Source organism: Acinonyx jubatus, chromosome A2, assembly GCF_027475565.1.
Source record: "Acinonyx jubatus isolate Ajub_Pintada_27869175 chromosome A2, VMU_Ajub_asm_v1.0, whole genome shotgun sequence".
In the NCBI taxonomy this organism is placed as follows: domain Eukaryota; kingdom Metazoa; phylum Chordata; class Mammalia; order Carnivora; family Felidae; genus Acinonyx; species Acinonyx jubatus.
Window position 1 is genome coordinate 33,242,397 of NC_069383.1, and position 15,572 is coordinate 33,257,968.

A 15,572-nucleotide genomic window follows, 5' to 3' on the forward strand; every position below is an offset into this window, starting at 1 on the left:
GGTGGCGATGACAGCATCTTTCAGGTTTTTGGCGTTTCTGAGTTTGGCCCCATCCAGCCTCTCACCACGCTCGCGCCCAGCAAGGGCTGATGCTCCGGCTAGTCCAGGCCCTGGGAGGGGGTTGGGGGGTGGGGTTGGAGGGGGGGAAAGAGCCCGTCCTTCCTATCTGAACGGCCACCCCTACTCGCCCTGCAAACAATGCAGCGCCCACCCCCACCCTCAACACGCACACACATTCCCCATTCCCCGAGGCACGCTCCCCTGGCGGGCGGCGGGTCCCTCCACCCCAGGAAGAGAGCAATGGAACAGTTCACGGCCGCCACGAGTTCCTGGTCTTCCTTCCTTTCCGGTGATAAACGGCGGGGCTACAAGCCAGTTGCTGCTTAAGATGCTCCACCCGCGAGCTTGAGCCTCTCTTGGCTCTGTGCGGGGGCCCAGATCCAGGACCCAGGGTCCTCTTACCCCCGCAAGGCGCAAAGGCGTGACCCGCGTTGGAGCGCAGACCCCCGGCAGTTCTGCGCTGCCTTGGTTCCTCCCTATGTGATCTTGTGCGCTCCATTGCGCCGGGGAGGAACTGAGTGTGCGTAAAAACCGCATCTTCCCCAGACACTTTGGCTGAGGTTGCCTGGGTGAGGTCCGGAGGGTCATGGACTCCCGGCTCCCCACCCTGCGAGCTCTGTATATAAGCCCAGCTCTGAGGAATCAAGGCCACAGGTCTTCATTTCCCTGAGGCCTGGCCCCGCCCTCCCCAACCTTGCCCGGCAACTACTCGGCAGCCCCAAATCTCTACTCGCTCTTCCTTTTGGCTTTGGGAGAGAAGCGGAGCAATGAGTTGAAAATCATCCCTGGATTTTTGCATCCTGTACACAGTTATCTCCTCATCCTCTCCTTCATTTTCCCACATTGCACTCTCGGAGACTTCTGTGTGCCGGAGGGTAGCCTCGCCTATCCGCCTATCTGGAGCACCGGTCCTGTGGCAGGAGCCCCACTGATGCTCTGACCAGGAGCTTCCCGAAAGGTGCCTCCCTCCACGGGTGCCCAAGGCCACGCAGAGGTGCTCCTCCTTCCCCGCCTCACCTCATCTCCAGACACCTCTTGCCATCATTGCATCCACCCTTGTGTAAAACCCGCGCCCCCCCGCCCCACCCGGCGCCGCACCCCCTCCCCCGGCTGCTCCCGGCAGGCGGGGAGCCGAACGGACTGGGGCGCGCGGGAGGCGCGCAGAGCTCGAGAGCTCTCGGGCTGCCCGAGCTCGCAGCGCCTGGGGAATTGGGCTGTGGGCGAGGCGGCCAGGGCTGGCCTTTATCGCTCGCCCCGCTGGTGGTTTGAAACTTTATCAGCGAGTCTCGCCACTCGCCGCAGACGCGCGGGGGGCGGGGGCGCGGCGAGGCGCCTGCGGCCGTGACGAGGCGCTCCCGGCGCTGAGCGCTTCTGCTCGGGGCACGCATGGCGCCCGCACACGGAGTCTGACCTGATGCGGACGCAAGGGGGTTAATATGAACGCCCCTCTCGGTGGAATCTGGCCCTGGCTCCCCCTGCTCTTGACCTGGCTCACCCCTGAGGTCAGCTCTTCATGGTGGTAAGTCCACGCGTATGGGTGCAGGGGGATTTTGGAGACGGGAGTCGGGAACGCAACTAGCCACAGAGACCTTTGCCGGTGGCGCTTTCCCGCGGCCACAGCCATCGAGATTCCCGTCCAAACCCCAGCTGCTGTCCTCTCGCACCGCCCCAGCCTCAGCCCCTTCCTTTGCTTTTCCTCGGAAGACATTCCAGCTTTGACAACTCCAAAAAATAACCCACAATTTCCCTCAAATGAGAGCTCGGATGTTTGGTTGATTTGGATCCAGCTGAGCGACAGCAAAATCAGCCAATTTCTTATCCCGTGGAGAGACACGCTAGCCGGGTCTCTAGCTCTGTTGCACAGGCGTGTGTGTGTGTGTGTGTGTGTGTGTGTGTGTGTGTGTTGTGTGTGTGTGTGTTTGTGTGTGTGTGTGTGAAAATTCACCTTGAAAACTACAACCGTCTCCCCCACCCCCTCCAAATAGCCTCAAGATAAACCGATGGGCCAATTCTGGCAGTCAAGAGCTACACAGCCCAACGCGTATGATTTTGCATTATTTCCCGTCCTTCCACATTCCTAATGCTTCACCCCGTGGGGCGGAAGAACGCCTTGCCTGCAGGTAGAGACTACCACCTTAACGCGAAGATCCAGCCCCAGGGGGCTCTAAGATGCTACCCTGTTCAAACTCATAATCACCCCCAAAGAGTAACTTTGCTGTCCTTTGCATGGTCTGTTATTTAGTTATTGTGCATAGCAAAGGAGGGGCAGAATGTCGATATGTAACAGGTCCTAGCGTCCTTCAAAGTTCCAAAGGAAGATTCACTCCATTTCCCTTCCATCTGATCTTGAAAAGAGGTGGAGTTGTTAAGGTCTGTAACGTCCTTGAACCTACAAGTTTCAGAACAGATACTAAAATACTAATTCAGAAGGACCCATTATAGTGGGCTCTTTTTTTAAAGAATCTGGCCAAAGTAAGAAGTCTTAGCCAAATTAAAGACTAGAGCAGGGAACTTTAGGAAGACCCTGAGCTCTTCAAAGGAGCAAGGCAAAGCGTTGATGGGAAGAGGGGTTCAATTCCTTCCTAAGCCGCTTTGAACAGAAAGGCGTTTAGCCTTGACATTGCTGACATAGGATCAAAGATTGATTTATCAGAGTGACCATTTTTCAATAAAATGACTATTTCTGTTTCCATGGGCATATAAACATTATTTATTGCCCAGGCTTTTTGTCACATTGTCTCTCAGCTGTCACTTAAATATATTTTTTGGAAGTCACAGCTGTAACGATTTTATGATCATATAAAATAATGAAAATACAAGAAAAAGACATTCTCCTTGTTTGATCGCTTCAAAAGACACCTATGGCAGCTTGGGTTATATAAAAAGGTACCTTTCTAAACATTTCACAACTAATAGAGAACATCTGGGTAGAGATGATGATGTAATTTTTTGTTAAAGTTTCTTTTCAAAAGTACTTTATGGAGCTATAACACTGTTTGATTCTTCCAAACATTTAGTGTCCTTAATAACAATAGAAAGAATTTTTTCCAAAGGTTCTCTATAAAAGCCAAAAAGAGCTGGAAAAATGGAAATATTTAAAGGATTCTTGGTAAGGAAAGAAGGGCATGTCTGTGAGGAGAGTGGAACATCAGATACCAGCAGGTGTTGATTAGACAGATACAGACAGTTTCTAAAGACACTTAAACGTTAGGTCAGATAAATGGGAGCAAGCTGCTTCTAAAAGTTGACTCCAGGGGTACCTGGGTGGCTCAGTCGGTTAAGCGTCTGGCTTTGGCTCAGGTCATGATCGCGCGGTTCCTGAGTTCAAGTTCCGCATCAGGCTCTGTGCTGACAGCTCGGAGCCTGGAGCCTGCTTCAGATTCTGGGTCTCCCTCTCTCTCTGCCCTCCCATGTTCACGCTCTGTCTCGTTCTGTCTCTCTCTCTCTCAAAAATAAACATTAAAAAATAAATAAATAAAAAATAAGTTAAAAAAAAAAAAGGCGACTTCCCCAAAGGGAACCTCAGACATATTGGGTCACTGAGATCAGAGCCTTCTTGGGAAAAGCCTTTGAAGGGTTCTCCCCAAAACGCACTGCCCCTCCCCTTCACTCCATTCTCTGACTGCAGACCTTGACTCTTCTACCCTGGCCAGATCACCATCAGGTGGCCCTGGCTTCATGTCTAAGACACACAGTCATTGCTCTGTTTTTGGGGCGGATTCTACCAGATCACTCTCCACGCCTGCTGTGTCCCTTCTTGCTTTCTGATATCCCCAAAAGGATAAGGAATTCGTATTTGAGCCCTGCTTTGAACTCTTCAGTCTCCTGGGAAACTTGGCACCAGCCCTCGCTGATTATGGCTTTTCCACCTCTGTGTTGGTCCTTTCCAGGTACATGAGAGCTACAGGTGGCTCCTCCAGGGTGATGTGTGACAATGTGCCAGGCCTGGTGAGCCGCCAGCGGCAGCTGTGCCACCGACACCCAGATGTGATGCGTGCCATTGGCCTAGGCGTGGCCGAGTGGACTGCAGAGTGTCAGCACCAGTTCCGCCAGCATCGCTGGAACTGCAACACCCTGGACAGAGATCACAGCCTCTTCGGCAGGGTCCTGCTCCGAAGTAAGTCTCCTGCCTTCGTGCAGCTCCATGGGCTGTCCTCTCACACACAAGTCCCTCACTTGGTCTTCAAAGTCCCTGCCCACCTTTTCTTGCATTTAATTAGTCAGAAGTTTGTTCTTTTTGGTCCCTGTTTTGTAGATGAGGACTAGAGAAGTCAAGGAACGTGCCTAAAGTTTTGGAGGAGGCCAGTCACGGGTTAGGATATAGTGCCCCAGGCTGGTGTCTTTTTGCTCTTTGCGGTGTCCATCCATATCCTGTCACAACCCTGCCTGTCCCTCCAGAATCAGATTTTGTCTCCAGGAGAAAGGAGGAAGCAGCCATAGGGCCCTCTTGACTTTTTTTTTTTTTTTTTGGTAACAATTTTCTTTATGTTTTTATTTATTTTTGAGATGGGGGGAAAGGGGCAGAGAGGAGGTGGGGGACAGAGGATCTGAAGTTGGCTCTGAGCGGACAGCAGAGGGTCCCATGTGGGGCTTGAACTCACGAACTGTGCGATCATGACCTGAGCTAAAGGCAGACACTTAACTGACTGAGCCACCCAGGCACCCCTCTTTTGACTTTTTTTATTCTTTCTAGGACTTGAACCTTCTAGAGGATTTGAGCAGATAAGGGTGGAATACTCAAAATTTTTTTCAACCAAAAAATATTTCAAAAAACACATGTGCATATTAAGAAGCAGAGACAAATCTCTGCTCACACCTTTCACCTCCTATTCAGCTACTCAGCTTTGAGTCACTCTGTGTCTAAATTCAACACTTTTCCCCAGTAGATTGTATATTCTGCATGGTAGGGACTAGCCTCTGTTCTCTGCACTTGCTTGATGCCTTGTGTGTTACAGACACCATTCATTCATTGAATGGTTGAATGAATGGATGAACTCATTGTGAGCACATGTTGTTTTTCAGGCACATTTTAGGCAGAATAGTATTTATGGAGGATAGGGGTGAGAAATATGAATACACAGTTTTCAAGCATACATGTTTGTTTTTCTGTTTTACTTAGAAGGAACATTAAACACTATCTAATTACATAACAAATTTCTTAAAAGTTCTGAATATGGGAAGTAGCTGGTATAAAAATCAAAGCAAACTAACTGAAAATCAGATTTCAGTTACCCAAAAATACCCATCCCTTAAGCTGGCATTAGCATTCTTCAAGAAGTAGCATGGCCCATTTGCTACTGGAAATCTGACTGAAAACACAACAGTTCATGTGCGAACCCCAGAAACAGGAAACTACACTTGTTTTTGCGCCCCCCCCCCCCCATTCCTAAGAAAATCATCCAGGCTGTACACTTGGTAATGCTTAACAGAGGGTGTTTCTATCATGTAATCATCACAGCCCTAGGGTTTTATGAGGCCAAATGCATAACTGAATGTCTCTAAAATCCCCCAAGGGCGTAGTACTCTCACTCAGTGTATCCCTAAAGTTAATTTACTGTGATATTCTGCAATTTTATCCTCTAGTTTAAAAACTATATTCTTCTGCATTCCTTTTGGAGTTTCAATATGAGATCGCAAATTTTTGAAAGGTTAATAGTCAATTTCAGCTGCATGGAATTTTAAGACTTCACCTAGATTAGCTCACCAGTGAATCAATTAAAGTGCTGGACCTTGTCAAAGAGAGTTTACAAGTACCTAGCACACGTGATCTTTGGGCACGTTGTGTACAGGCTCTCGGTGTTTACGCTATATCAGGACTTTCCTTTCCAAAGTGCTCACAATCATTTTTCAATCACTACAAATTAAATGTACTTCTCATTAACAAAATGTTCGCCTCCAAAATCTGTCTGCGAAAATCCATTCAGATGTCTCCATACTGAATAAAAACCTTTAGATCACAAATCAAAAGAAGCAGTTTTGCCTACTGATCCTAAAGATAGCATGTCTAGGAAAGCTGGGAATTCATTTGTAAAATCCTTTAATCCTGGCTGTAGGGTTGCTGAGAGGGGAGAGGTTAGAACTGGAGGAAGGGGGCTAGTTCAACTTAGCCTAAGGCCTCAGGTAAATAAGAGAATCTAAGCTGTACTTCCTTCAGGGTTCTTTCAGATGAAGCTGAGTGTTTTGCCAAAGTACTCAAAACTTAAAACACTCATGCTACACAATTTCTTTCCATTCTTCACAGAAGGCCAGATTTCTTCCTGGACATTTATATAAACTCCTATGACTGTCAGTGATGATTTTGTGTTGGTTATGGGAGGGCTGAATTTGGCCTAAAGTAGTTTATCCTGGAAATAATCAAGAAATTCCAATGAAGCTATCCAAAGATTTTTACAATTAATTGCTTGGAGGGAAATTCACATCTTAGGTTGTGAAGAACTCTCTTTTGGAAACCTAAATTTCCTTATAGATGGATAGTAAAGGCAAAGGCCAACACCAGTGATAGGAAGAACATAAAAGTCACTAACATATACCATGGTCATGGAAAAAAGGAAAATATGTGTTTGCCTCTTTTGCTTCAGAGAGCTAGAAGATGACAGAAGAATTTTTAGGAACACTTGTAATTCACTCATTCCACAGACTGTCACCAGCCATAGGCAGAGAAACTTAAAGACCAAACTGGTAAACCTAAAAATATTCCTGTAAGAATATGCCTCTAGAATTCTAGAATAAGCCTTAAAAAAAAAAAAAAAAAAAAAAAAAAAAAAAAGGTGAGTAGGTCTCATCCTTGTAAATTTCCAAAAAAAAAAAAAACAGGCAAGCGTTTGACGAACGAACTAAATGACCCTTAACCTTCCAGACGGTGTAGTTTCTAGCATTTTGCCCTCCCCAAATTCTGCCCCAAACAAAAATGATGCCTATGCACTTGATAGCCATTTCTTAACTTATCTCACCCTCAAAATTAGAGAAACTTCAACCACATCAGGAAATTAAGTACCACCATTTAGATTTGGATTTTATTTCATATTGTGATGGCTTTAAAAAGAATCCGTTTTTCTAAGAAGAGGCCCAAGATCAAAATGTGTTTTGTTACAAAGCCAACTCTTGAAATGTGCTACTATTTCACACATAGCATTTCAGTGATGCATCTAAGACATTTAACTGAAAACATCTTAAGGCCGTATATATACATGATACCAAAACATCTGGAGGTAAAATGAAAAGTCAGTCAATGTGCTAAATTTTGTGTGTAAATATACAGAGTAACATCTAATTATTGAGTAATGTGTTTGAGTCATAAATGACAAATATTTAGAAAGGTGATATTTTTACTTTGGAAATTACTTCTGAAACACAGCAGATTTTAAGTGATTTTTCATCTTTCGGCAACAAGTCAATGTAATTGTTTGCAAGTTATGCCAGGATGAATTCTGCACGTAGGCAATTTATTCCTTTACTGCTTTCAAAATACTCTCTGGTCGCTAACACTCTACATCCATATCTTCCATACCTTTCCCCTAAAAGACCACCATACAAAATTGCTTTTCTTTCTCCTTAAAAAATAAGACTAGTGCTAAACACATTAAGCATTTGGAATTTTCCCTCTCTGTGATATCTCTGAATGTAGGCTTTGGACTCCAAATATAAAACCAGGCTTTAGCAGACCAAGGGGGTAACCCTCAACAAGGCATTTTCCTAAACTATAAAACAGTGTAATAAAGTGTTTATTTACCTGAAAGCCACTGCCTGAGATTAAGCCACATTAGTATCTATTAATCACCTTCTTTTGCGAAACGTCTCAGTTCACTTAGAAAATCTGTGATCCTTATAATAGAACCTGGGACTCTTTAAAAGAGCTCTGTGACCATCACATCTCTCTCTGGAGAGTGCTACCTATGGCAAATATTCATATAATTGATTTTACCTATATATGGGGCATGATTGATTCCTTTTTTGATGGTTAGAGGTTTCAGGGGAGATATTTTTTGAAGGCTGAGGTAAGTGCCACTTAATATGGTGTAGATATGTTTTCCTGATTTTTAATAATGAGACTAGCAGAACAAATATTGCAAGGGACATATAATAAATTTTAGCACCGAATGACAAACGGAAACAAGCAGGACTTCAATGCGAAAAGGTGGTTTGTTCTCCCAGCTGTGTGGTTCAAAAAGTCACACTCGTCTTGACACATGGAGTCACTGACTGGCTCTCCGTTTTCTGCCTTGTGTTGGCATTAGGTTGTTGAGCTGCTATTTTGCTTGTTAATATATTTGCTGCAGCACCCATTAATAAAGAGGCATGCTAATAACAATGAAATACAGCCCCAGTTGAAAAATGAGGTGCACACGGACCCTAAAGAGCCTTATATCTGTCACTATACCACAACACCGTGTTATGAGTTACTACAGATTATTAAAATAATTTAATGTAGTTACTGCACTGAAATATGTACCTTTCAGCCTGTAAGGGAGAGTAGCCTGTGCTCTAATAAAGAACAATTCTAAGAAAGCACCCCAAAGGGTTCTTGCCCAAGTCTAATTATAGGCGGTAAATTTGTTTCCTTCCAGAAAAACCAAAGAAAAGCTTTTCACTGTCTTTTACCCAATACCGGTGATTAGTGCAGGTGTTCCAGAAGAAAGTAAATTCACCTTAATAGTTAGACATAGTATGTAACTCAAGGATATTGCATATTGCCTTCAACAATCTCTCAATTACTCGTGAAAGTTGATGCCGAGCCAAAGCTTCCCAGTGTTAACACACAGAGCTGGTTACTGCCTGAATTCTCTTCCCACCTCAGCCCCTAGGTTTCTTTGAATTCAGTATTTCAGTCTGGACCCTTCATCTGACAGGAGTGTCCTCACTAAGGCCTGCACATTTGGAAGGGTTTTTTCAAGGAGAGCTACAGTAGCGTGAATACCAAACTGTTTTGTGGAATGACAGAAATCGGAGAACTCAGGCTCTATTATTACAAGTTAAATGAAAGCCTAGAGATAGCTCCTGTCTTCTAGCACTGGAAGCTCAGGTAAAGCCAGGGGTGGGCAGGGCAGGCTTTTGCTGCATTTCCTTTCATACGCTTAATTTACTCCAAGGTGTTTGTCACACCCATACCTACACTGACAAAAGCTTTTATTATACGGAAGCAATTCATATTCAAAAGTGAGCCCTGGCTCTAGAAGAGAATCCTTCAAGAACACCAGTACCTTCTTGCCTGGGGGTGGACTATGCCAGAGGTAGAGTGAGTGGTAAACAGCCATAGTGTGAAAGTTATTCAGAACTAGCAATTCCAGGCCATGTTTAAGAAAAGCATTTCTGTTTCAGGTAGTCGGGAATCTGCCTTTGTTTACGCCGTCTCCTCAGCGGGAGTTGTGTTTGCCATCACCAGGGCCTGTAGCCAAGGAGAATTAAAATCCTGTTCCTGTGATCCAAAGAAGAAGGGAACGGCCAAGGACAGCAAGGGAAATTTCGACTGGGGTGGCTGCAGTGATAACATTGACTATGGGATCAAATTTGCCCGAGCATTTGTGGATGCCAAGGAAAGGAAAGGAAAGGATGCCAGAGCCCTGATGAACCTTCACAACAACAGAGCTGGCAGGAAGGTATGGACAGCAATGGTGCTCATTTTATAGACTGCATGGCCTTATAAATCACTTAAGCTGAGCTTATCTTAAGCTTTCCTAGAGTTGGTAAAATGCCGTACAGTCTCAACTTCCCACTGCCCCCCACTCCACGCCCCACCACCCAGCTGTATATTCTAAAGAATACCATGGACTGGGTTGAAATGTCTCCACCTGCACTCCACCTTCCTTCCCACGGCTGAGCTGGAGTCCACCCATTGCATTTCGCATTGTGTAGAGTCCAGTGTCTTATGGCCCCTCTGGATACTCGATCATCTAGACAGAAGATATAATCTATGGGTGAGGATAGTGCTTCATCCCACATACCAATGGGGCACTGAATGCTTGTGTCTGAGGGAATCAAGACCCAGAGCATCTTCTCTCAAACTCATCATGAAAGCAACTCACCAGGCATGGCTTGTTGACTTCTAGATTCAGGGATGTTCTTTTTAGAAACAGACCCAACTCTCATTCATAAAAGCCCCACCTTGTCATTTCTGGGCCTGGATGAGTAAGCAGAACAGGGAAAGGCATATCCCAAAGGGATGCTCTGACTCCTTATCCTCTAGTTCTGACTAACTTCCTGGACTATGGGTATCCAGTCATTATTCACCTCCTAACCCCTATTTGTCAGATGAATGAAGAGGCCCTTGGGCGCTCAAGGTCATATGGAGAGTCTGTAGAAAAGTCTATTAGAACTCAGGCTTCAGCTTCTAGCCCAGGGGTACTTTGGCCCAGGATTAAACCATTTCGGAGCCAGTGTTCAGATCTATTGATGTACCATTTCTTTCTGCATGTGACATGACCAGAATAACTAGAGAATCTGAATGATGCACATTATCTCTTTCTTCGTGTAAGAAACACAAACTGGCTACGTTAATCAAATATTTGGTCAGAACCATTCTAGAATAATTGAATTGCCAATGAGAAGAGATAACCATAATTTGTCTTTTATCAACACAAAATAAAAATGTGCTTGACGTTAATATATAAAGAAAGATCAGCATAAAATTGAAAGGTCCCCAGGAGGGCTTTAATAGAAAAAAGAATTGAAAAGAATGCAGATCTGTTTGGATGAAAACCCTTTTATTAGGCTCATGGAAAGAACAAATCTCATTTAAAGGAAGTTGGAAGGAAAGTCTTGCTTAACACATGGAATGCAATGAGTGTGACCTGAGCTGTTTACAAATAGTACCTTTCTTGAACTTTAAATATCAACATTCCTTATTTTCATGAATGTATGAACTTATAGTGACTACTGCCAAGAATATAGACTATGGTTGTGCAATCCTACAACTATTGGTAATTACTGTTTGTTCAGTGGTCTAGATTAAAAAAATTTTACATTGACCTCTGTTTTGACATTGATACCACATGTATAAGTTATAAAGTGTGGTGTCTTTGATAGGACTGTGCTGCTAATTGTTCAAGCAGGGTGTATACTTAGATCTCTCGAACCTTTTGCGAAGGTAAAGGCATATGGTCATACCCTGTAACCAAAAGAATGTTGACTTATCAAAATAAATGTTAATTTTGCTTAATAGGCCATTAGGTTTTGAATGTTTCACCTCCTCAAGACAATAGATCTTAGCTATTAAATTGTAAGCCCTGATTTAACATGACTTTTAATATAAATCACATGATTCTTCACTGTGTAGAGGTGAACAGCTGTCAGGCCTCAGATATTCTCCTGCCTACTCTGCAAAACTTAGGAGGCTACTTTTGATTGGAATAAAAGTGCACACACTGACTTTTTAAAATGTGGCTTTAATTAATGGTGGGTGGGCAGACTTTTTCAAGGAGATGCATGATGTCAGTGAATATGAACTTTAATGAGAGTAAATGTATTGAGATAAACATGCGTCTCTAATTCTCTTCTTGCGGTCATTAGACCCCCAGTCTCTACTCCCCCTTCCTACCAGCAGAAGGTCTGTGGAATCAAAATGAGAACAGGCTGGGCCTGTGTTTGAAGGCAGGCTTCCTGAGCTAAGCCTCCAACTGGCCTGGTTCTAGAAAATCCCAGCCTCTCAGACCAGATAGCAACATCGGTTCCTTTTGTGAGCTTTTTCAGTGTTTCCCAGATTGTCCAATATGAACATCTTCTACCTTTTAAAATGTGGGTCAAGGAACCAATACATTTTATTTAAAAGAGAAAACATCTATTCCAAGGTTATGTTTAGCCAACACTACAAAGTGAATTCAACATTGCCATACACAACAGGCCTTCATTTTCCCCTAGTATTTGAACAGCTGAATTCATTTATGATAGCAGCTGGTTAGAGCACCCTCATGTGTCTCTGTACTGTAATATCATTTCAGATCCTCTATTCTGGGATATCATTTTATTTTAGTCACAGCTTCAGAATTTATAACGATGGTTTTTTCCTTCACGTTTACTTGAAAATTCATCCCTGGTCAAGTCCAGTTTTCCACCTCTAAGATTATTGTTAAATTCTAAAACGAGAAACTACCTTGTTCAAAACCAACATTCTGTCAAGACAGAAGTTGCAGTTTCTCTCAACAGTCTAAGTCTAAAGATGCCATGCCATGAAAACTTCTAAATTATATTTTGATACACAAATAACAAGAAAAAGTTACTTAGTCAATATCCATCATTTGTTCCCTTTCATAGGCTTGAAAAGAGCTTTTACATTAGTCTACTCTTTAGAAATAGTCATAAATAATCACAACTAGATCACAACTAGATGAAACAATTGCAGCCTCTTTGACTTTTCTAAGAGAACCTGTATTAGAATAATACATGTATCCAATCAAATCCTGCCCTTTAATCACTGGAAATTTGCATGATAAGAATTCCATAAAAATACTTTCCCCCAAAGTTTTCTTACTACAGCAAAAATAAAAAGAATATGGGATTTGAAATCAGATCCACCTTAGCTTTAATCTTGCAATACCACTGGCTTTGCTGACTGAAATTCACTTTTTCTCATATGTAAAGAGTATTCCATGGTGCCACGGAAAACCAGAATAAGGCAAACAGCACAGAACCTTACATGCAGTGGTGCGCAGTAAAAGTTCATTCCTTTGTCTTTAGTGAAGTGAAGGTCATCTGTAACATTAGTAATAGAGCCAGATACAAATCCAATATGAGCCATTATTTAGGATTCAGTCCGATTGCTCCATGAGTCCATAGACTCCTCCTTGGTACAAACATGCTAATAAACAGGCATGTACTATTTTCTAGTTTACAAAATACTATCAAACGTTTTGTAATTGGATCTTCCAAAAATGCCGTAGGAATATAAACAAGCATTATTCCTACTTTTCAGAGGACAAGGTGGGCCTTCGCTGATGCAGTGACTAATGAGAGTCACACAATCATAAGCACAGGGCTTGGGGTACAAACCCAGTTGTGTTCACCCTTATGTCCTTGTGTACCTTCCCATGTTGCCTCTGTTGAGCATTTCTGAGAAAATGTATTTTAAAAAGAGCAGCAGCTGCCCTTGAAGGTGGCATAATGATGATATTCTTCCCTTTGTGTATGTCTTTATGTCACAAGTATTCCAAAATGAATTTGTATTACTTTTTTAACAACAGGGGAAAAGTGGTTTTAAATGCCAAAAACATAACTGCTAGTCATTGTCAGCATGCCTGAAGCAACTTAGCCTTATTTGGTGGATTCAGAAAACTTCAACTAATGGCACTACAGGTCTGAGAGCAGCTAAGTGCTATTGGACTAAGTGTAGTTCAACGGATAATTAAGGAATAACTCTGGGAAAGATGCAGTTTTGAGTACTAAGTCATATGTGGAAAAGAATAAGAGAAAGAAGCTCCTGGCCACAAGAAATGAAGTTTTCGTCAGGGGGACAAGTGAGACAAAGTCACAGGGCAAGCTCGGCAAGTTCCAGGCCGGGGGCATAATAGAAAAATCAGCCAAAGGGCCAGTTAGCCAGAGGAGAGAAAGGTTGTGTCACAAAAGAACTGGGTGTTTGAGCTGGAGATAAAGATTTCCCATGGTTGAGAGAGGGAAGATGCTTTCCAGGATGAAGGAACTATACGGCCAAGAAAGATACTGGAGCAGAAAGAACATCAAAGTTGAGGAATGACAAGAGCTCTAGGGTGGAGTTCATAACTGAGAGTTAATAGGGGCTGAGGCTGCAAATTTGAGTCTGCCAGATCTCAGCCTCCAACCCCATGCAGAGAGATTTGGAGGTCTTGGGAAAGCAACAGGAAGGCATAGGACAATGGGGGAGAAATTAAATATTTAAGTTCCACTTTCATGCATTCTTAATTTGTCTGGAGTCCCCTTTGAAAGAGTGAAAGATTTCAAAGTTCAGATGTTCTGGAATGTGTTTGAATTAATGCCTTAAAAAGCAGATTAGGAAAATTCTAAGAAATTCTTACTTCCCGGAGTTTATCCTCAGCCTTAAATATACATCTAAGGGCTGATGTACATACTACGCTTCCTGATGTATACTAATAAAAAATTAGGATGTGACAACTGTGTTGATATTTATATTTTTAATGTAATCTTTACATTACTATTGACTATCCATTAGGAGTTCTTAGCTATTGATGGCATCTTGACTGAGGCAGTATGGAAGTTGGGGCTCTGGAATCAGAATATTGGCTGTAATACTTGAGCATGACTTTAGACAGGTTACCTAAAGAGGATTTCCATATAAAATAAAATGTATACACTAGGTTTTAAGCAGGACTAGAAGGCCTTACTCTCCATATTTTGCATATGAAGAGACAAGGCCAAAAGGGTGGCTGCAATTAGCAAATAAAGTGAATTTACTTACTAGCTGAGATCATCTGAAATTCAAACTTAACTCAGCATCCTATATTTTACATGGGAGAAGTTTGGACGGTAGAGGGATCCAGAGTTTCTAGTTCCATGCCCAGCCCAAACCCGTGCCTCTCAAGGTCAGTGCTGTGTCCTTTCCCCTGAGCTTGGCCCACAAAAGCGGATACCTCTAAGTTCTGCCTACAGGAAACATGTCCAAAGTCAAAAGAAATGGATATTTTCCAAGACATAAGCACAGCCTTATAGGCAAGTAAATCTTGGGCCTAATAAAACTTTCAAGATATCACTTCCTGTGATGACCCTTAAGATAAATAATTAATAATTCGTCTGAACCAAGAGAACTGGACATGATTAAAAACAAACCACATTATCAACAAGTAAGCAATATCAATAGAAAATGATAAAACCAAACTGAATTACAAAGCCAGATTGTTTTAACCTCGTATTCATCTAAACTCTCCTTTAAATAATGTTGAACATCCTTATGAGGCACAAATCCCACTTAAAAGATATTTGTTTTCTAATTAGTCTTAGTTTGTAGAATTAAATGCATTTAAAAAAGGTAGATCAGTTCCATCAACCCCAGCCCTGCCTTCTTGGACCTAAAAATAGTATGTGCTTGATACTATAGATCTTTATAGAGCATATGAATCAAAAACTAACCAGAATTAAAGACCTAAAGCAGAGAATAACTCTTCACAAAATTGCTACAGTTCCATGTAAAGTTCTATTATTCATAGAAATTTTTTTAGACTGGCCTCATTAGTCAATAAGAATTATTATATATATGGTTAGTCAACGGTAATGTTCTTGAATTCCTCAAATATAAATTCCACACCTTATATTTCCTAGCTAAGCCCACCCACAGTTAGTGTTTTTGAAGAATGACAGTGCTCAAGACAGTTAATAAATGATTGCATATGCAAATTAACTGCACAGGTTGCTAATAAATATCCCTTGTTTTCCTGGTCCCAGAGCAGGTATATTTGAAAGATATAAGTTGGTCTGATTTTCACTAACTCTCATCTTAGAGATGTGGACCTGTCAAAAAGACTTAATTGCTAATAAATGTACTTGACTTTAAGCCAGCATCTGAAAATTAAATGTTTTAATGTGTGTTTCCCTCAGGA

At 42.6% G+C, this 15,572-nt stretch overlaps 1 protein-coding gene across 1 annotated transcript in view; it reads left to right on the forward strand.

Annotated features, from left to right (window-relative positions):
* The first annotated feature begins 745 nt into the window (after nucleotides 1–745).
* Nucleotides 746–15,572, forward strand: part of WNT2 (Wnt family member 2) — a 48,718-nt gene continuing 33,891 nt past the window's right edge. The window contains exons 1-3 of the mRNA XM_015067324.3: nucleotides 746–1,579; nucleotides 3,951–4,177; nucleotides 9,376–9,653. Of these exons, the coding sequence (XP_014922810.1) occupies nucleotides 1,497–1,579; nucleotides 3,951–4,177; nucleotides 9,376–9,653 (588 nt within the window). The 5' untranslated portion in view covers nucleotides 746–1,496. The remainder of the gene's footprint in view (nucleotides 1,580–3,950; nucleotides 4,178–9,375; nucleotides 9,654–15,572) is intronic.